The sequence below is a fragment of the Dipodomys ordii genome, unplaced genomic scaffold, assembly GCF_000151885.1.
Source record: "Dipodomys ordii isolate 6190 unplaced genomic scaffold, Dord_2.0 Scaffold44, whole genome shotgun sequence".
NCBI lineage: Eukaryota > Metazoa > Chordata > Mammalia > Rodentia > Heteromyidae > Dipodomys > Dipodomys ordii.
In genome coordinates this window covers 9,042,249-9,062,433 of record NW_012267260.1, presented here as the reverse complement: position 1 = coordinate 9,062,433, position 20,185 = coordinate 9,042,249, and the positions used below count along the sequence as shown (strand labels likewise).

The following is a 20,185-nucleotide window of genomic DNA, read 5'->3' as shown; positions in this document are numbered from 1 at the left end:
ACTTGAGCCACAGCGCCACTTCCGGCTTTTTTTTTTCTTTTTGCTTATGTGGTGCTGAGGAATCAAACCCAGGGCCTCATGCATGCAAGGCAAGCGCTCTACCACTGAGCCACCTTCCCAGCCCCTCCTTTGGTCTTTTTTAAACTCAAGGCTAGCATTCTATCACTTGAACCACACCTCCACTTCCAGCTTTTTTCCTGCTTCATTGGAGATAAAAGAGTCTCACAGACCCCGGTTGGCTTTGAACTGTGATTCTCAAATCTCAGCCTCCCGAATAGGCAGGATTACAGGATTACACCAGCACCTGGCTGGGCCACTTGTTAAAAATCTTCCTGTGGCAGGTTGGGAGTGTGGCTTAGTGGTAGAGTGCTTGCCTAGCATGCATGAAGCCCTGGGTTCGATTCCTCAGCACCACATACACAGAAAAAGCTCTGTGGCTCAAAGGGTAGAGTGCTAGCCTTGAGCAAAAAGAAGCTCAGAGACTGTCAGGGCTTTAAGCCAGGACTGGAAAAAAAAGTTCTTCCTGTGGTTGTGCACCTAGTTGGTGGTCTCAGGACAGACTGAGCAGAGGTGTGACTATCCTGTGTGCTCCCCCCCACACTGAGTGACAAATCCTCCAAAGGATGGCTTCCACTAATCGGAGGTCACAGCCCTCTAATTGTCCTGCACCAAGGACAAAGTGTCCCACCATCACCGCCAGCCCTTACAGGCATCTGCCAGGCTCTACCCTGCCACTAGCCATTAACCCTTGTGTTACCCTCTCAAGGTAGGCATGCTTTCCTTTTTCCATTTTAGGTTAAGTCATGTGTCTAAAGAGACAGGGCTGTAGGTGGCAGGGCCAGCATGCAAACCCAGGCAGTCTCATTGGAACCGTCCCTCCACCCTGTGTGAGGCCCCAGGCTCCGCCTGGCACTAACAGGGAAAATCCTGCAGGTGCCCATGTCAGTGGCCATGATGTCGCAGCAGATGCTTACCCCCCAGCAGATGCAGCAGATCCTGTCACCCCCACAGCTGCAGGCCCTGCTCCAGCAGCAACAGGCCCTCATGCTCCAGCAGGTGAGTTCGACCCCAGGATAGCGGGATTCCCCAGATTGCCTGGCCTCTGGCCTCCCTCTCTATCACCAGCCTGCTGAGGGCTCAGGCTGTGGTAGAAACCAGAGAGACTGCCCAGGCTGGACCCATCCACATTCCTTCAGGGCATCTGGGAGAGCCAAAGGTCTCACCTGCCTCAGCAGCTCCCCCTTCCAGGTTTTCTGTGTGCTGGCCCCATGTCCATCTCTAGGACTCAGGAAGGGCAAAGTACTGGAACATGCTCATCCCTTGTCCCTGTCACCTGTTCAGGAAATCTAAGTTAAAGTCAGAGGGGCAGAGCTGAGGACTGCCTCCTCCCTCTCGCCTCCACCCCTACATTCTGCTCTTGGGGATCACAGACTCTATCAGGCCAGTTTTTCTAGGGAACCCTGCAGGACCCTGGGCAGAACAAGGCTAGATTTGGAGCCAGCAGGCCCTGTGGCTAACCACCCCCTTGCTCCTCCAGCTGCAGGAATATTACAAGAAACAGCAAGAGCAGCTCCACCTACAGCTCCTCACCCAGCAGCAGGCAGGAAAACAACAGCCCAAAGAGGTGAGTAGTTGTAATCACCACCAGGCCCAAGTCCAGGATGGCCCTCGGAGCTCCCCTTCCCCACACCTGCAGCCCAGCCCTCTCCTGGACACAAGCTGCAGTCTGGAAGTGGTCAGCCTTGTGGAAATAGAAGGGTCAGGAAAAAGCTGGAGGGAAGACGTTAAGGGAGTGAGAGGGAAGGTTACTCGCATGCCACCCATTTTTTTCTTTCTCTCCTTGTGTGGAGCTGTCACTGCACACGAATGCGTGTGACCAGCGTGAGAGTGATGTTCTGTGCTCATGTCTAGCTGCTTGCTGTGGCCATGCCATCCTGCTGCCCACCTCTGTTAGAGACCCAGCCCCTCAGCAGAAGCCTAAGCTGCTTTCTCTGTGTGTTTGTGTGTGTGTGTGCGTGCGTGTGTGCGCACGCTTGTCTGTGTACACAGTAGAGCTTGAACTTAGGGTCCGGGTGCTGTCCTTTACTCAAGGCTAGTGCTCTACCACTTGAACCACAGCTCCACTTCTGGCTTTTTGGTAGTTAAGAGTCTTATAGACTTTCCTGCCAGAACTGTGATCCTGGAGCTCAGTCTCCTGAGTAATTAGGATTACAGGTATGAACCATGGTGCCCAACCTGTCCTTTCTTATAATGCCTTGCCCAGCCCCACCAACTTGTTCCAGAACTCCCCAGCCCAGACCCCCTGCCCTATCTGGGTCACAGTGACTGCATCGGGTTCCCCACATCCCAGACACCACCCATGTCTCGGAAACTGGCCACAGTGCAGCCTAAGGTTCTCTAATGCCTCTTTCCAGGGCTTTCCCCATCCTCTCCTCAGCCACCCTTCGTCTTACAAATGTTCCAGATCATCAGTCTCTGTTGGTTTAGCCTCCTGTCTCCTTATTCAGTAGCCAGTCTCCACCCCAGGCAGGCAGGCAGGCAGGCAGGCAGACAGACAGACAGACAGTGATGACCCTGCTTCCAAACACCCAGGGCATGCATGGCTCTCAGGACTCAGAGTGCTTGGTGACAGCTCACTTGTCAGTGCATGTAGAAGACCTGAAGAAGGGAGGGGGTGGGGCAGAAGCCATCCGCAGAAGCCCTGTGTGCTTGTGCCATGGTAGTGGAACTGCTCTATGAGCTGATCTCCCGACCAAGTCCCACCCTCCCCCCACCCTGTGTCCAAAAAGCAAGAAAGGATGGGATCTAGGGGTGGAGGAATGCGGGGACAGAACCTCCCCCCAGTGGAGGGGGCCCTGGGCCTGTGGAAAGGATGCCCTCCAGGCAGGAGTGGTCCCAGCCTGACGGACTCATTGATCATGGTGATAGGACAAGCTTCCTCCCCTCCCTACAGATGCACAGCTGTAGCTCGGGAGCCGGAGCCACGGAGGAGGGAGGGGGAAGGAAGGAGGGCTTCGTGCTGCGTGTCTGGGTCTGGCTGTGTGTGTTTGCGCGCGCGCGCGTGCGTGCATGCGTGCATGCGTGTGTTTACTGTGAGGAGGCATGCAGCCCTATGGAAGCTGGGCCGGGAGCAGAGAAGCTGCAGCCGCGGACGCCACCACGGCAGCTCCGGGGGCTGACAGGCCCTGGGAGGGGGTGGCCGCAGCGTGGGGGCCAGATGGCGCGGCTGAGGCTAACGGCGCCCCTCTCTGCCCACCCCCTCGGGCCCCCTCCCAGGCGCTGGGGAACAAGCAGCTGGCCTTCCAGCAGCAGCTCCTCCAGATACAACAGTTACAGCAGCAGCACTTGCTCAACCTGCAGAGACAGGGGCTGGTCAGCCTGCAGCCCAGCCAAGCGTCAGGGCCCCTCCAGACTCTCCCGCAAGGTGAGCCCACTCCCACCCTCCCCCACCCTCCACCCCCAGCTCCCCCGCCATCCCTGAGCTCCCGAGCCAGGTGAGACGCGGGCTGTGGATGGGCCCGGGCCCTGCCAGCCTCCCCATCTCTCCCGCAGCAGCCGTGTGCCCGACGGATCTGCCCCAGCTGTGGAAGGGCGAGGGTGCCCCTGGACAGCCTGCTGAGGACAGCGTCAGGCAGGAGGGGCTGGACCTCGCCGGCACAGCTGCTACTGCTACCTCGTTTGCCAGCCCCCCCAAGGTCTCCCCACCCCTCTCCCACCACCCCCTGCCCAACGGACAACCTACTGTGCTCACAGCACGGAGAGACAGGTAGAGTGGGGGTGGCGTGGGAGCGGGAGGCAATGACCTGTCCCACGGGCTGGCCAGGACTCCAGGCGAGAGCTCAGGGACCCAGAAGTTGGCCCGGTCTCCCAGAGCACCAGCAGGGAGCTGGGGCCATGGAGGGGGGAGTCTCTAACCACAACTACCTCCTGCCTCCCCCCCCAGCTCCTCCCATGAGGAGACCCCCGGCTCCCACCCCCTCTATGGACATGGAGAGTGCAAATGGCCAGGCTGTGAGACCCTGTGCGAAGACCTGGGTCAGTTTATCAAGTAAGTGTCACCCTGACCCCTCCCCAGCAGCAGCTCCCCACCCCAGCCTGCCACCAAGCTTGTCCTTTCTGGGGCCTTCGGTCACCAGCTAGCCTGTGTCTTCCCTGCAAGGGGAGCAGGAGGGGGTGTTCTGGTTCTTCTTTGGCCCCCATCACTCCCCTCCCCCTCTGTTTTCCCTGGCTGGCAGCCTGCCATCCCTATCCAGACAAGGGGGAGTCTCAGGGGGAAGCACTTCACTACTCGCCGCCCTCCCCACCGCCTGGAGAGGGAGGGCCGCGGACAGGCAGGGCGGGAGGCCGACAGGCGGCTGGCAGCAGGCGGCCAGCTGCCACCGCAGTGCCAGGCTGTCACTGACTGATTAACTCTGCTGTCTCCCGGACCCATGCAGCATCAGGGTCAAACAAATTGTTTTCACGCTTCGTCAGAGGTTTACTTAATTAGTTCATTTGCAATTAGATCTCTCTGTAGCTGAGTTTTAGCAAAGACATCAAAGGAGCCTGACGAGAAGGCTTCCTCCTTTGCCCTGTTTTTCTTTTCTTTTCTTTTCTTTTTTTTTCCTCTCTCTCTTCTTTGTATCTCTTGGTCTGTCTGCTTTGCAGACCAAAGGCGAGTGGGATTGGAGGTTGGGTTGCGAGGTGAAGCAGGAAAACCCAGACCCATTCTCTTCTCCGCCTCTTTTCCCCTCCAAGACACCTCAACACTGAGCATGCGTTGGATGACCGGAGCACTGCCCAGTGTCGTGTGCAGATGCAGGTGGTCCAGCAGCTGGAGATCCAGGTGTGGCCCAATGGAGCAGGGGTGGGGGTACAATGGGCTGGGCCCTGCCCAGTATCGTGTGGGCTTTCCATGAAGGGTCTCCATAGTCTTGTGGGAGTGTTCTATGCTAAGTCTTAATTATCTTGGCATGAGGTGAGGACAGCTGAATTCTGAGTGTGAACCAAAGTGGGGAACTGAAAAGACTCGGCTACACAAACACAAAAATAACAAGCTGGGCGACGGTGCTCATGCCTGCAACCCTAGCTGCTTAGGAAGTGGGGATCTGAGGAGCGATTCGAAGCCAGCCCAGACGGACAAAGGTGAAAGATTCTTTATTTCCAATTAACCAGCAAAGGGGCTGGGGGTTTAGCCCAGCAGAAGGGCGCCCGCCCGGCGCGCACAAGGCCCTGGGTTCGGTCCTCAGCCCTGGGGGGAAAAAAAAAAAACAAAAAACAATTAACCAGCAAAAAGCCAGAAGGGGAGTTAAGGCTCAAGTGTTAGCGTGCTAACCCTTGAGTGGAAAAGCCAAGAAACATTACTGCTGAGTTCAAGTCCCAGTACCAGTCCCCCTCCCTCCAAAATAAAAACTAATATGCAGGGCAGGCAACCTCGTGTGGTCACACCTGGATCATTAATCCCATTTCGTATACAGAGAGCACAGAAAGCCATTCTGGTGGTTGCTTTGCCGGCAAGTGACAGAGCTGTGCCTAGAACCTAGGCAGCAGTCGGGCTCCTGGGTTGAAGCTCCGGGGCACAGTCCAACAAGCAGCCAATCTGCTAGGCACAGAGCACTCTCCCGAGAGAGGGTTACAGCAAAAGATCCATTGAATTAATTAATGAGTTTATTTGTTTGTAGTGGGACTGGGCACTGTCCTTCAGCTTTTTTGCACAAAGCTAGTGCTCTATAACTCGAGCCATAACTCTGCTTCTGGCTTTTTGATGCTTAATTGGAGATAAATGTCTCTCAGATTTTCCTGCCTAGCCTGGCTTCAAACCATGGTCCTCCTCAGATCTCAGCTCCTGAGTAGCTAGGATTATAGGTGTGAACCTGAGTATGTGAATCACTAAGTACATAAGGGTCTTCTGACCCAAAAACCCTCCTACCCAAGTGCTGGCGCACTGGGTAAAGGAAGCCCAAGGCTCACCTCGCCCCGCTGCCTCTCCACAGCTCGCCAAGGAGAGTGAGCGGCTACAGGCCATGATGGCGCACCTGCACATGCGGCCCTCTGAGCCCAAGCCCTTCAGCCAGCCCGTGAGTGACCCCCCTGCTCCCCCCCAGCCCCCCACAGTCCCTTGTGCCCTTCATTCAGCTCCCTTGGTGCTGTTCTCAGCCCCCCCTCCCCCATTGCTCACAGCTGAACCCAGTCCCCGGCTCCTCCTCATTCTCCAAGGTGACCGTCTCCGCAGACCCATTCCCAGATGGCCTGGTGCACCCCCCAACCTCGGCTGCTGCCCCTGTCACCCCCCTGCGGCCCCCTGGCCTGGGCTCTGCCTCCCTGCACAGCGGGGGCCCAGCGCGCAGGAGAAGCAGTGACAAGTTCTGCTCTCCCATCTCCTCAGGTAAGGGTGCGCTAGAGCAGCAGGGCTGGGGGAGGGGGGGTGCCGCCCGCAGGGCCCTCACCCCTGCCTGTCTCCCCCAGAGCTGGCCCAGAATCATGAGTTCTACAAGAACGCCGACGTCAGGCCCCCCTTCACCTACGCCTCCCTCATCCGCCAGGTGAGCTGCGGGAGTGGAGGAGGGCTGGGGAATGGCACGGAGGCACTGCCCTGCCCTGCCCTCCATCTTGCCTTCTGCAGACCTGCTGCTCACACACGTGTCGCACGGTGACTAGGGGCACACTGATTTGACTGCCCACACGCACTAGATTTGTCAGGCATCTGTCATGTCCATGTGCATATACTTGTGATAAGCGGGCAGCACACACACACGCACACGCACATACGCAGAACCTTATATATATTCTCATGTCCCCCTTCATGCTCTGGGAAAATCCCAATCGACTCCACCCCACGGACATCACTGCTGAGAATTGTACTCTCGTGCTCCCTCAGGACCTGGTGTGTGAAGCTGTCCTCAGAAGCCCCTGTGCTCCTGGAGGCTGGCTGGACAGGCCCGGACCCTCAGGGGACCTCCACATCTGCCCGTCTCTATCCTCTTGCCTGCAGTGACTCTCCTCCACGCTGGCTAGTTAGGGCCCAGGCAGAGGGAAGGAAAACGGGAGTGAGACCCTACCAGGCCCAGATTGAGGGTCTCTGCTCTTCTCTCACCCACAGGCCATTCTGGAAACTCCTGACAGGCAGCTGACCCTGAATGAGATCTATAACTGGTTCACCAGGATGTTCGCTTATTTCCGCAGAAACACCGCCACCTGGAAGGTGAGGTATACGCCTCCTCCCCCTGCCCTCCCGGCACCCCAGGCATCTCCCTCCCATCCAGGGCAAGACTAACTCACAGTTCCTCCTCTCAACATTGAGTTCTGCAGAAACAGCCCGCCAGGGCCAGGATATGGCTCACTAGAAGGCTAGTGAGACTCTGGGTTCAAACCCTAGTACCACCCCCCTCCCAAAAAAGAAAATGAATAGCTCATCAAGCCTCAGGCAGGACCAAGGCTCTCTCCCCAGCTCAGCAAGAGCTGCTGAGTGTTGTTCCGTGACTAGCTTTTTTTTCTTCTTTGAGATAAAGACTCACCATGTTGCCCAAGCTGGCCTTGAACTCTTGGGTTCAAAAGAAGATCCTCAGAAGGATCCTGCCTCAGCCTCCCAAGTAGCTAGGATTACTTACAGGCGCATGTACTACCAGGCACAGTCATGAGAGAGAGAGAGATTGTGGAGAGATGTGTGTGTACGTTACAAGATTGAATCCAAAGCCAGGCGCTGGTGGCTCACGCCTGTAATCCTAGCTACTCAGGAGGCTGAGATCTGAGGATCACGGTTCAAAGCCAGCCTGGGCAGGAGAGACCATGAGACTCCTATCTCCAATAAACCACCAGAAAACCGAAAGTGGCGCTGTAGCTCAAGTGGTAGTGTGCTCGCCTTGAGCTGAAGAGCTGAGGGACAGTGCCCAGGCCCAGAGTTCAAGCCCCACGACCAACAAAAAAAAAGATTGAATCCAAAACTTTATGCATGCAAAGCAGGCATTCCCCTGTCTTTTAATGATACTATCCAGCTTTATCTACTTCCCCCCCTCCTTTTTTTTGAGCTGGTTCTAGAGCTTGAACTCAGGGCCTGGATGTTACCCTGGATGGGTTTGTTTTGTTTTTTTTTGCTCAAAGCTAGCACTCTACTATTTAAAACTGCAGCTCTACTTTTAGCTTTTGGGTGGTTCATTGAAAATAAGAGTCTCACAGACTTCCCTGGCCAAGCTGGCTTTGAACCGTGATCCTCAGATCTCAGCCTCCTGCTCAGCTAGGATTACAAACATGAGCTCCCAGGGCCCCTCTGTGTTCCTGCCTTTGTGGAAACCAGTCTTTCTCTTTTCTCGGTTGTTCTGCTCTAGTACACAGACTCCAGCCCCATGCAGTAGGGCCTCAAGAAGCAGTAGTGGGCAGGCTGGTGGTGAGTCCACGCTTAGATCTGGATGGTTGGCTGAATGTTCCACCTGGGAGAGGGGCAGGGATAACAGGCATGGATGGGGGCTAGTGGAGCATACTCTGAAACACAAACACAGCCACTCACACTCCGCAGCTCTGCCACCAGTGGCAGGAAGATAATTGTTTCTATCCAATTAGTCATTTTAACACCTTCAGTCATTAAGAGTTTTCCTGAGAGACCAGGGGAATGCAAGAGGGGAACCCCTAGAAAAAATAGGACACAGAGATGTGAGCTTGGGTGCTAAGCCATTTATTTTTTATAGCCAAAATAGGGCGCGCACGCGTGTGTGTGTGCGCGCGCGTGTGCATGTGCATGTGCGTATGCATGTGTGTGCTGCCCATACAGCAGGGACACCTGAGGGTGTCCCTATCGCTAAACCTTTCTGAATCTCTGGCTTTCGAGTCCCCCTGCTGGCCAGTTTAGAAACTGCACTTAAACAAGCTCATCCTTCTCCCCTCCCCCAAGATTTCAACAAGTGTTACTGGGAGGCCTCTTTCCACCCCCCCCACCCCCCCGCAGCGCCCAGGGCGAGGTGGGGTCTGCATGGCCCCAGCCGCCCCTGCCCTGGAGTATGCAGCTGCAGAGTGCAGGAGGAGGTTCTGCTCCATATTCTCCCAGGTCCCCATGCCTAGCCCCCAAAGCCTGGGAAGAGAGACTAGATAGCTAGAGCAGCTGCTCTGATTGGCTATGAGTGATGTCATTTCCTGCCAACCACAGTCTCACCCTCTTTCTGAGCCAGCCTGGCCCTCTTGGGGCTACCAGGGCTGATCTCCACCCTTCAAGCCAGATCAGATACTAGGTTTTAGCAGTGGTGGTTCTATACAGAGGAAAGACTACAGTTGTGATCTAACGTTAATTTGGATGCTGCCGTTTGTTAATCCTTTGCCTCTTTTGAGGTGGAATGTAGAACTTCATTTGCATCCAGTAGCCTTTTCTCTTAGGGGAGAGTACCTTTTTCTCTCCTTGAATTGTCTGCCTGTGTCTCCTCTTGCAATCAAGAGCTGAAAACAGGTCACCCAGGATTGGTCATGTCTGCCTTCACCTCAATCTCTTCCCTAACTAGCAGTAAGCAGCCAGCCAGGCTAGGCAGAGTGAATGACTGAGTGGCCGTCCCAGTTAGCAGTGCTCTGCTGCCCAAGGCTGCCGTGCCGGGCACTACCAGTGGCAGACTAAATTTTGTCTATGCTTAAGATCCACTTTGAAGCCGGGCGCTGGTGGCTCACGCCTGTAATCCTAGCTACTCAGGAGGCTGAGTTCTGAGGATTGCGGTTCAAAGCCAGCCCGGGCAGGAGACACTGTGAGACTCCTATCTCCAATAAACCACCAGAAAACCGGAAGTGGCGCTGTAGCTCAAGTGGTAGAGCGCTCACCTTGAGCTGAAGAGCTGAGGGACAACACCCAAGCCCAGAGTTCAAGCCCCACGACCGACAAAAAAAAAAGATCCACTTTGACTTTCAAGGGGGTTGACTGATTGATTGATTGATATTACCATTACTGAGGGCCTTGGGTTCATTTGGCTTGCTTATTCAGTTCTATCACTTGAGTCTCGCCTCCGGTCTAGCTTTTTGCCAGTCATTTTGGAAATGGAGTCTTAAGGATGTTCCTGCCCAGGCTGGCTTTCAACTGTGATCCGCAGATCTTAGTCCCCTGAGTAGCTAGGATTATAGGTGTTGAGACACCGGCTCTGGACTCAAGGGGTTTTGTTTTCTTTTTCTTTTTTTAAAGCCACACTTCATTTGTGTTACTTGTGAAGTATTCTCTTTCTACAGTTTCCCTCTGACCTCTGCTTTCCACCACTTCCCTGCCCTACGGTATTTGATCTTCCTCTTACCCTCTCTCCTTCACCCTTTCTGGCCCCCACCCCACACCCAGGTGCCATTTGCTTCAGACGAGGGCAGAAGGACCGTGAGTGGGTGTGGGCCTGGCCAGCTGCTGCTGCTCCAGGGACAGAGCTGCCATCTGCCGAGGCCTCGTCCTCTTGGCCTGCATGTCCATCCCCTCCCAGGACCCGTGTTGTGGGCCCGTCCTTTTGTTTACGCAGCCCCCGCCAGACCCCTTAAATTGCCGCTAATGTTTTAGCGTAACGAATTAGTCTCCCATCACGAATCAGGCTTCGAAATGAGGGAAAAAAGCCCCGGTGAGGCCATCCTCGGAAATTGGGGTCATTCTCATTTGCAAAGCGGAGGATCGGAGCCCCGTAATGCGGGCAAATTTATTCCAAGGCAGGAGCCCAGCGTGATTAGGCCCTTTGTAATTATCGCTCCACGAGATTCCACTCCAGCCGCCCGCCTCCCTCGTGGATTAGCAAGCGAGTCGGAAAAATACACAGGATTTAATTAGAGGCAAATTAAAATTGGTAATGAAATCGGGCCAGTTGCAAGTGGCAAGAGTTGGAAGGGAGAGAGGGAGGGGGGGTCTCCAGGGGCACCGGCTGCCCGCCCTGCCCGTTTCCTTCCCCACTTAAAAATGTAAAGAAGAGATGGGGGGGGTGGACAGAGGACAGGTAACAGAGACGGGGCGGGGGGTGGGGGCACGAAGGCAAGGATGGTGATATTGGAGGCTGGAGGTAGGGGACAGAAAATCTGAGGACAGAGTGCACAGGCAGGACTGAGGATGAGGAGCAGGAGATGGATTAGGTCCCTAGCCTGGGCTGTCAGTGGGGAATTGGGTCCAGCCAGCCTGCTGTCACCCAAGTGACCTACAAGCCAGATGACCTCAATTCCTGAATTTACCTTGCCAGGAGGAGAGAGGAAGAACAAGGTGACAGATTTTCCTCTCGTTTCTTCTTTCTTCTCTTCTCTTGTCTTCTTTCTCTCCTCCCCTTCTCCTCTCTCTCACTCTCTCTCTCATTCCATCTTGCCTGTAGCTATTCACTCCTTCCCGGTTAGCAGGTGGTTTATTTCTACAAGTGTGTATTAGGCAGTCGCTCCAGGCTGTGGCTCTTGGTCTCCCAGGGGTAGGTGCAGATCACCATGAAGGTCATGAGTGACTTCCAAACTTGTCAGAATCCAACGGGAGCGCTCCATGTGCCCGTGATGAGCTGTGTCCTGGGCCTCCCAGGTGCCAGCTCCCGGATACCCTGTCACCATCCCACCATCCGCGGCTCTGAGTCACAGCCACGCGCGTCTTTGATCAGTGATGACAGGGAAAGTAATCACTGCTGCCTAGATGTCATTTAGTCGGCAAACAGCGTTTTCTAAAGTGTGGCAGGGAGAGGGGGCCGATAGCGAAGTGGGCTGCCAGTGAGAGGAAGTGGGGCTCCCTGGTGGCAGGATGGATAGGGGAGGGACCTTCCTTCCCCCTGGCTGTGGCTGTCACTGTGCTGGGAAAAGTGGCTACTGCCACCTGGGACGTGGGACTGCTAGAGGACGCCACCTCAACGCTCACTGAATGGAGAGGAGAGCAGGCCCCGTGGCTGCCTCTGAGCGCCTGTCCCCTGCTCTCCCAGAATGCCGTGCGCCACAACCTCAGCCTGCACAAGTGCTTCGTCCGTGTGGAGAACGTCAAGGGTGCTGTGTGGACTGTGGATGAACGCGAGTATCAGAAGCGGAGACCGCCAAAGATGACCGGGTACGTGGACCCCCTGAAAGCAGACGCTTGCCACTGCTTTTTCCTTTTGTGTGTGTGCCCATACTGGGGCTTGAACTGAGGACCTGAGTGCTCTCCCTTAGCATGTTCATTCAAGGCTGGTCCTTCACAGCAAGAGCCACAGCTCCACTCTGGCTTTTGCTTGTTAATTAGACATAAAAGTTTCACAGACTTTCCTTCCCAGGCTGGTTTTGAAGCGCTGTTCTCAGATCTCAGCCTCCCGAGTAGCTAGGATTACAGGCATGAGCCACTGACACCTAACTGTCCTTGCTTCTTGTGATCAAGAGAAGTAGCCAAGAGGGACCTGGTACAATGAGGCAGAGTCCCCACAGCCAGGGCTGGAACATAACATGCCATCTGCCATCACCTGGACCATGGCTGAGGGTCTGCTGCCCCCGAGGGTCCACACTGTCCACGTAGCATGAGCCCACCTCTGATACCTGCCCTCAGCTCTTCATTTCATTGGTTGGGGGGGAGGGGAAGGCACACAGGCCATCAAGGGTGCCCAGTTGTGAAGACAGACTGGGAAGCATCCTGTGCTCAGACAGGACAGGTCCCAGAGCCAGCAGGTGCAGCGGATGCCTGGGAGGGGGGTGGGGGGTGCTACCTCCTGGGCCAGGTGGGAGCCAGGAATAAGGACCCTGCTCCGGACTCCCAGGCTGACACCCACACAGAGCCCGGCGTGGCCCTGCCCTTAGTTGGGCCGTGGGTGAGCTGGAGCCCCCCTCTCTCCCCAGGAGCCCCACCCTGGTGAAGAACATGATCTCCGGTCTCAGTTATGGAGCACTTAATGCCAGCTACCAGGTGACTGTCCCTTGCCCCATCCGCTTCAGTCCAGCCCTTTCAAGGCTGGGTTTGGGCAGCACACAGGGCATAGCCGCTGCCTCCTGACGCGTTCTCCGTCTCCCGGGGGGAGGGTTTAGCCAGGTCAGGTGCCCAGGAAAACAGGGAGGTGGGAGGTCAGAGCTCTGGCCTCGGCCTAGGAGGGGCAGCTGGATGCCCAAGGCCGAGTTGGGCCTGGCAGCTGTGGTGACGCGACTGATGCACACGCAGGAGGAGGGTGAGAAGGCGCCGCCTCCTTCAGCTGCTGATCACCCCAGCCCTGTGTGTCCCCCCCCCCCCTGGATAGATCCGTCTCCCCTCCTCTCCACCATTCTCTCCCTCCCCCCCCCCCCAGGCCGCCCTGGCAGAGAGCAGCTTCCCGCTTCTCAGCAGCCCTGGCATGCTGAACCCGGGCTCCGCCAGCAGCCTCCTGCCCCTCAGCCAGGACGATGGGGGTGCCCCTGGGGAGCCACTGCCCAGCAATGGCAGCAGCAGCCCTCCTCGCCTTTCCCCTCCCCAGTACAGGTGAGACAGGTCACAGGGAGCCCGCAGACTCCGGGAGGAAGCCCTTCCTGCCCCAGGACCCTTCCCTCTTTCCTCCTCCAAGGCCTCTCAGCTCTCCACTCCCTCCTCGTTCTTCCCCCCTGCGTCCACCCTCTCTCCCCATGGCTTCTCCCCGTGTCTCTCTCCACTCCATCCTGACACCCTCTTTTTGGGGTGTTCTGGGAAAGTCGGGGGTGTTGCTGTTCTGGGAGGGCCCATGGCTTCGGGATACATTTGGGGGCAAGGGGATGTGGAGCCCACCCCCACACCGCCCTCCTGCCTCCCCCACCTCATCCCTTCTGTGCAGCCACCAGGTGCAGGTGAAGGAGGAGCCCACAGAGGCGGGGGAGGAACGGCGACCTGGGCCCGCCTTGGTGCCCCCCACTCCTAGCATCGTGGGACCCCCCGAAGACAGGGACCTGGAGGAAGAGCTGCCAGGAGAGGAGCTGTCCTAAGGGTCTGGAGGGGGTGGGCAGGGCAGGGGTGAGATACCACGCGCCCCCCCCCTCCCCCAACTGCTCAGACCCTGGGTCCATCTACCCCACTCCACAGCCCCTCCAACCTCAAGGCACTTCCAGGACTCAGGTGGCCGAGGCCTGAGCTAGCTCCCAAGACGACCTGACCGACAAACACTTGGGGACATAGGACCCCTGGTCTGGGACCGGTAGAGGACATGGAGGGTCTGGCCCTCTCCAACCCTCCCCCACACCTGAACACCGCTTCCCCCAACCACCAGCAGCAGCAGCAGCAGGGCCCTCCTCCCCACCAGCGCCCCCTACAGGCCCCTCAGTGCCATGGACACCCGCAGGCGGGGCTGAGCCCCCTCACTCCCCGCCCCTGGCCTGGCTCTGGCAATGGTTTCTGTCCGGAGGGGGCCCCCCTCCTCTGTGCCCACCCCCTCCCCCTGTCTTTTCTGTACTGTGAAGATTTGCTCTGTAACCCTAATTAGCCCTGACCCTGGGTAGGGTGTGGACCTTCAGACCAGCCCCTGGGCCCCTCTGTTCTGAGACTGGACTGAGGCTGGCCCCCATGCCCGTACTGGTTGCTGGGTGCTGTGGCAGGTGGAGTCGGGTCACCCCTGCAGCCTGAGCGCCATCTGATAGACTCTAGAAACATCCACCGTGGCACAGGGGAAGCCAGGCTGAAATCCAGCCTCGCCCCAGGACTGGCTGGAGATGCCCCCCCACTGCAGTCCTTACACCACCCCCCTCCCCAGCCCCCTTACCCCATCCCCTAGTTAAAATGGATGACCAAAGACCTTTCTTATGCCGGAAGCAAAAACCAAAACTTTTTGTTGGCTTTTTCCTTTGTCGCCTACTGAATACCTACTGCCCCTCCCTGGCCCAGCCCCTCCACTTAACTTATTGTTTTTAAACCAAAGTTTACAGTGTCTGTTGGTGGCAAGACCCTCTCCCTCCGCCCCTCCTCAATCCCACCCGAGGACCCTGGGACTCATTAGAGGCTGGGGGCTCTGCTCCCCTTCCTCCCCTCTGCCCTTGCCCCGCCTGGGGAAAGGAGGGAGGAGACAGAGCTCTGGCTCCCGACTCTGGGCTGCTTCCTGGGGGCTCCCGGACCCCTCTCTTTTTAGGACCAAGTCCCCCATCCCACTGGGAGCGTGGATTCTAGCAAAAGAGCTGGAAATGTGGGACTTTCCACCAACCCCCTATGGGGGACCCCGAACCAAAACCAAGGACGAGGTGTGCGGGGGATACACTGAGCACCCTGCCTGGCCCTTGGCTGAGAAGACTCCTTGGATCTCTCCCAAGCAAACCCCATACCCCTGCACAGACCCTCCCCCCGTGAGGCAAGAGCCTCCCCCCATGTACCCCACCTGTGCTCCATTCGACCTGCACAGAAATATTAAACGTCCTCTATTTCCTGGCCCTGTGTGTGTCGCCAAGCGAGGCGGGGTGGGGGTGGGGCTCCTGCAGGAGGGAGCCAGGTATGTACCTGAACCCACAGACCGTTCCCCAGGCCTCTCCCTCCTTTCTCCCACAGCCCAAGCCTCTGGCCTCAGTTCTTTCTGGGTGAGATTCTGGTTTCTGCCCAAGTGTTTGGTGCTTTCAGCCAGCATGGTAGGTACGAGATGGCTACAGAGATGTCACCCATGCCCTCCTGGGCTGCCATCCACGTCATCAGAGGGCCAAGTGCTCAGGCCCCAGTGCCCCGGCACAGGGGTGGGTGGCATGCCAACAATGTAAGCGGGTTCGTGCTCGTGGCTCCTGTGGCTCTGGTGACTGGGAGTTGGGAAGGACGTTTTTATATGCGTACACCAGTCTTGGGGCTTGAACTCAGGGCCTGGGCACTGCTTCTCAACGTTTTTGCTCAAGGCCTGTGTTCTACCACTCAAGCCACGGCTGTTTCTAGCCCTCACAGACTTTTCTGCCCGGCCTGGCTTCAAGCCTCAATCCTCAGATCTCAGCCTCCTGAACAGCTAGGATTACAGGTGTGAGCCAGTGGTACTCGGCTAGGAGAGGTGCTTCTTGAATGCTTTCAGTGGACGCGGGGCAGTCAGGAGACGGAGGCTGTCCGAGACACTCAGTAGCAACCGCCTCATCCCGCTTCCCACCTACTGCCAGGTCTCTCCCAGCACCAAGGTCACCTTGTGGGCCCTCCCCCCAGGGTCTTGGGTGGGGACGTCTATCTGCTGTCTCCTTTTCCACCATCCGGGTCCCCACAGCTCCCTCCCCAGCCTCCCTGCTCTCCCGCCCTAGTCCTTGGCATACTTGCACAAGGCCTGTCTCATCCTCATACCCCAAATGATGTTGGGACTCCCCCTCTTGGGGGGTCCCATTAGCTTGCCCTGGACATTAGAGAAATCTGTGCCCCCCCGCACCCCTCTTGTGAGACCACACCCCCTGTGCACCGGAACAAGCTCTTTGTGCAATGCTATGAAACCATCACCCATGGCTCTGCTCGCCCCTCAAGCCCTGAGAATTCAGAGGCCTTGGCTTAGGCGCCCAGCTCCCCCACTGTCTCTACTATGACTTCCCAATCCAGACTTTGTTTGGCTGCAGAGCTGAGGCCTTGCACTTGGCCACTAGCTAAATCCCCAACCCTCCAGTGCAGCAGACTCTTAAAGGGACAAAACAGACACACCCCTGCTCTCAGGCCTGAGCTCCCAGCTGCCCAGCTTCCATTTCTCCTGCTTCAGCTGAAGTCCTGCAAAGAGCTGGAAAACTGGAATCTTTTGAGCCGGGCGCCAGTGGCTCACGCCTGTCATCCCAGCTACTCAGGAGGCTGAGCTCTGAGGATCTTGGTTCAAAGACTTTTTTTTTTTTCTGGGCCTGGGCGCTGTCCCTCAGCTCTTCAGCTCTAGGCGAGAGCTCTGCCACAGCGCCACTTCCGGCTTTTTTCTTTTTGCTTATGTGGTGCTGAGGAATCGAACCCAGGGCCTCAGGCATGCAAGGCAGGTGCTCTACCACTGAGCCACCTTCCCAGCCCCAGTCCATGACTCTTACCTCCAATGAGCCACCAGAAAACGAAGTGAGTCAAGTAGTAGAGTGCTAGCGATAGCACCCAGGCCCAGAGTGGAAGCCCCAGGACTGACAAAACCAGAAACTAGAATCTTTTTCCCATGGGACTATGCCCAAATGTCCAGTCAGGGTTTTTGTTGGGGGGTAGGGGGGTTGGGGTCTGTCTCAGGCAAGGAGAGGAGAGAGGCTTGCAGTGTAAGGCCCAGAGGCTGCTGTGGACCACTGCCTGGGTGGGTTGAGATTGTCAAGTCATTGGAGCACTGTTACCTTCCTGGGTGCTGTGTGGGGCCGACACACACACACACACACACAGGCCTCTGATTCAGAAGGACCTGGAAGTCGTCCCCAGTTCTGTCATTAACGCCACCCTTGCCTAAGACCATCAGCTAGTGGCCAGCAGAGGGCGCTTCGGACAAAGCAGACCTGCTCCTGTGGACAACAGCTGGACTGAGGGGGACCTGTGCGGAGTCTGCGCCCAGCCTAGGATGCAAAGAGCTCCATGTGCCATTTGGCCCTTCCCAGTCGCAGCTTGTGACCAGGAAGCACTAGAGTAGAAAATAGAGAAGACCCGAGGGAGGGAAGAGGAGGAGAGTGGGAGTAGCCAGACCAGAGAGAGCAGACAATGAAGGGAGTCTGGGGTTTGTTTTGTGTTGACGTATTTGAGTGTGAGGCACACTTTGTAGCCCAAGCTGGTCTCAAACTTGTCACCCCACCTTAGCCTCACCTTCCCAAGCTGGAATTTTAGGTGTGCACCACCACGCCTGGCTTCTACTATTTTTTAATAGTAATCATTAGCACTGAATGAGCTTTCACTGTATGCCAGACTGTCTTGCAGTCACTGCACCTCCGAATTAGATGCTGGGATTATTTTCATTTCCCACCGGTGGGAACACACGGGGTCAGAGGGCAGCAGAGCACTAGCCATGTTTGCACAGGGAGAGGGTACAGGGGTGCAATGCTTAGTCCTGGCTTCCCTCCTCCCCCACCCACTGTTTCTTTTTTTTTTTTTTTTTTCGGTCGTGGGGCTTGAACTCTGGGCCTGGGCGCTGTCCTTCAGCTCTTCAACTCAAGGCGAGCGCTCTACCACTTGAGCTACAGGGCCACTTCCGGTTTTCTGGTGGTTTATTGGAGATAGGAGTCTCACGGTCTCTCCTGCCCGGGCTGGCTTTGAACCGCGATCCTCAGATCTCAGCCTCCTGAGTAGCTAGGATTACAGGCGTGAGCCACCAGCGCCCGGCCACCCACTGTTTCTTTAGAGATGCCTGGTGGGGAAACTGAGGGACAAAGCACCTCAGAGCCAAAAATTAGGCCATGGCTTCTGAGTTCCCCAGCTACTGTTTGTCCCTAGGTGGAGTGAGGTAAATTGGTGCTTGGCACAGTCACTGAAGGACAGAGAATGAGGCCAAAAGGCCCCACGAAAATAACGCAAGCGGTGTCCCGAGGGAAGACTGAGCCAGGGCACACAGAAAGGCCCTTGTGTGTAGTGTGAATTCACCAGGACCCACACGTGTTCACGTGCACAGACTAACAGCACACTCCTGAGAGTACACACACACACACACACACACACACTGTTATTCACATAGGTCTTTGCCAAGGCCCCTTTAATGGTTTAGCATCTCAGGCAATCAACCTGGCCATCCCCATGGTCATGTGCCACACACAGGCCCTGACCCTCCCCTAGCCCGCAGTCTGCATCCACAGGATAAAAAGTTCAGAAAAACAGCCAGGAGAGGAGGGCCTGGGCAGATGGGAGGGGGTGGGGGGGGCGCAGGTGCAGAGGAGTGAGGGCACAAACACTGAGCACCCAGGGGTTTCTGGGGTGGGGAGTTCTCAGTAAAAAAAAAAAAAAAAAATACCAGACCATGCCAGGCACTGGTGGCTCACACACATAACCCCAGCTACACAGGAGGCTGAGACCTGAGGATCACGGTTCCAAGCCAGCTGAGACAAGAAAATCAGTGAGACTCTTACCTCCAGTTAGCCACCAGAAAGCCGGAAGTGGAACTGAGGCTCAAAGTTGTAGAGTGCTAGCCTTGAGCAAAAAAAAACTCTGCCCAGACCCTGAGTTCAAGCTCCAGGACTAGCACTCACACACACACACACACACAGAGCAATATGTAAAGAAATGAAACAAGATAAAGCTGCCTGCAAAAAAAAAAAAAGTCCTTCACCTGCTTTTCATCTAAGCAACCCTTGAATACAGAAGCCACCTAGAATTCTTCTGAGAGTCTAAATTATTTAAAGAGCTTCTGATGAAAATTGTCATTAATATGGTGACAAGGAAGAAAGTGGCAGAGGGAGGAATAAAAATAGACAAATACTGAAGTAGAACTGTGAGGCCGATCACTCACACATTCAAAATTGATCGAGGACAAAGCAGCAGACAAAGCACCAGGCTGAGGCTGCGGGTGTGGGGTGGATTAAAGAAGGGGAACACACAATCCTTGGACAGAGAAGTCTGGGAGCAGAAGAGGGACAGCCCGCTGGGCGGGGGAGCTGGAAAAGGGTCTCCGCGGCTGCCCTGGCGCCCCAATGATGCTTCATGTCCGATGCCGGCTTTGAGCTGAGCTTGGGAGGTGCATGGGTGGAGACGCTGTGAAAGGCCTAGTGTCTGGAAGGGCCTCTGCCTCCCAGCCCCCCACAGGACAGGACTAGACCTGGAGAGCACGGCTGGAGTCCGATGGCGGACAGCTAGCTGCCTGCACACCTCAGAGGTCTGGACTTCGGCTCCAGACAAAAATAAAATTTTTGTGGACAAAGGAAATGGCAGGAGCTTTGTTTTCTTTTCAACATTTTGTAGATTTGCCAAGTACCAGTGGCTCACGCCTGTAATCCTAGCTACTTAGGAGGGGCTGACATCTGAGGATCATGGCCCAAAGCCAGCCCAGACAGACAAATTCATGGGACTCTTTTCTTCAAGGAACCACCAAGAAGCCAGAAGTGAAGTGTGGTTCAAGTGGTAGACCTGGTGGTGTAGGTAGCAACTGTGCGGGCTACTCCAGAGGCTGAGGTAAGAGAGGATCACCTGAGGCCAAGACTGAGGCCAGCCTGGGCAGTTTAGCAATGGGAAAAGAGGAAGGGGTATAAGGAAAAGGGAAAGAAGGGAGGGAAGGAAGGAAGGAAGGAAAATGAGGGAGGAAGAGGGGAGAAGGCTGGGAGGGAAAGGAGGAGGGGAGGGTAAGGGAAGGAAGGGAGAGAAGAGAAGGAAGGAGGGGAGAAATAATTCAAGAGCCTATTCCACAATTGATAAACATGTTTCCGAAGAGAAAACAGAAATATTCTCTCACCAAAGAATGCCAGCACAGAATTTCAGAAGCCTGGAATCAAAAACACTGATCTTAGAAACTTTCAGAGAAAA

At 56.1% G+C, this 20,185-nt stretch overlaps 1 protein-coding gene across 5 annotated transcripts in view; it reads left to right on the top strand.

Moving 5' to 3' along the window:
* Nucleotides 1-15,204, top strand: part of Foxp4 (forkhead box P4) — a 42,299-nt gene extending 27,095 nt beyond the window's left edge. For 3 of the 5 annotated variants that reach the window (XM_013019252.1, XM_013019247.1, XM_013019251.1), the window contains 14 exons: nucleotides 934-1,056; nucleotides 1,538-1,624; nucleotides 3,277-3,424; nucleotides 3,553-3,766; nucleotides 3,944-4,048; nucleotides 4,738-4,825; nucleotides 5,973-6,056; nucleotides 6,160-6,364; nucleotides 6,445-6,521; nucleotides 7,079-7,180; nucleotides 11,844-11,965; nucleotides 12,721-12,787; nucleotides 13,161-13,330; nucleotides 13,656-15,204. In XM_013019252.1, the coding sequence (XP_012874706.1) occupies nucleotides 940-1,056; nucleotides 1,538-1,624; nucleotides 3,277-3,424; nucleotides 3,553-3,766; nucleotides 3,944-4,048; nucleotides 4,738-4,825; nucleotides 5,973-6,056; nucleotides 6,160-6,364; nucleotides 6,445-6,521; nucleotides 7,079-7,180; nucleotides 11,844-11,965; nucleotides 12,721-12,787; nucleotides 13,161-13,330; nucleotides 13,656-13,803 (1,734 nt within the window). In that variant the 5' untranslated portion in view covers nucleotides 934-939 and the 3' untranslated portion in view covers nucleotides 13,804-15,204. The remainder of the gene's footprint in view (nucleotides 1-933; nucleotides 1,057-1,537; nucleotides 1,625-3,276; nucleotides 3,425-3,552; nucleotides 3,767-3,943; nucleotides 4,049-4,737; nucleotides 4,826-5,972; nucleotides 6,057-6,159; nucleotides 6,365-6,444; nucleotides 6,522-7,078; nucleotides 7,181-11,843; nucleotides 11,966-12,720; nucleotides 12,788-13,160; nucleotides 13,331-13,655) is intronic. The other 2 variants (XM_013019248.1, XM_013019249.1) reach the window with 2 other exon arrangements.
* The last annotated feature ends 4,981 nt before the right edge of the window (nucleotides 15,205-20,185 follow it).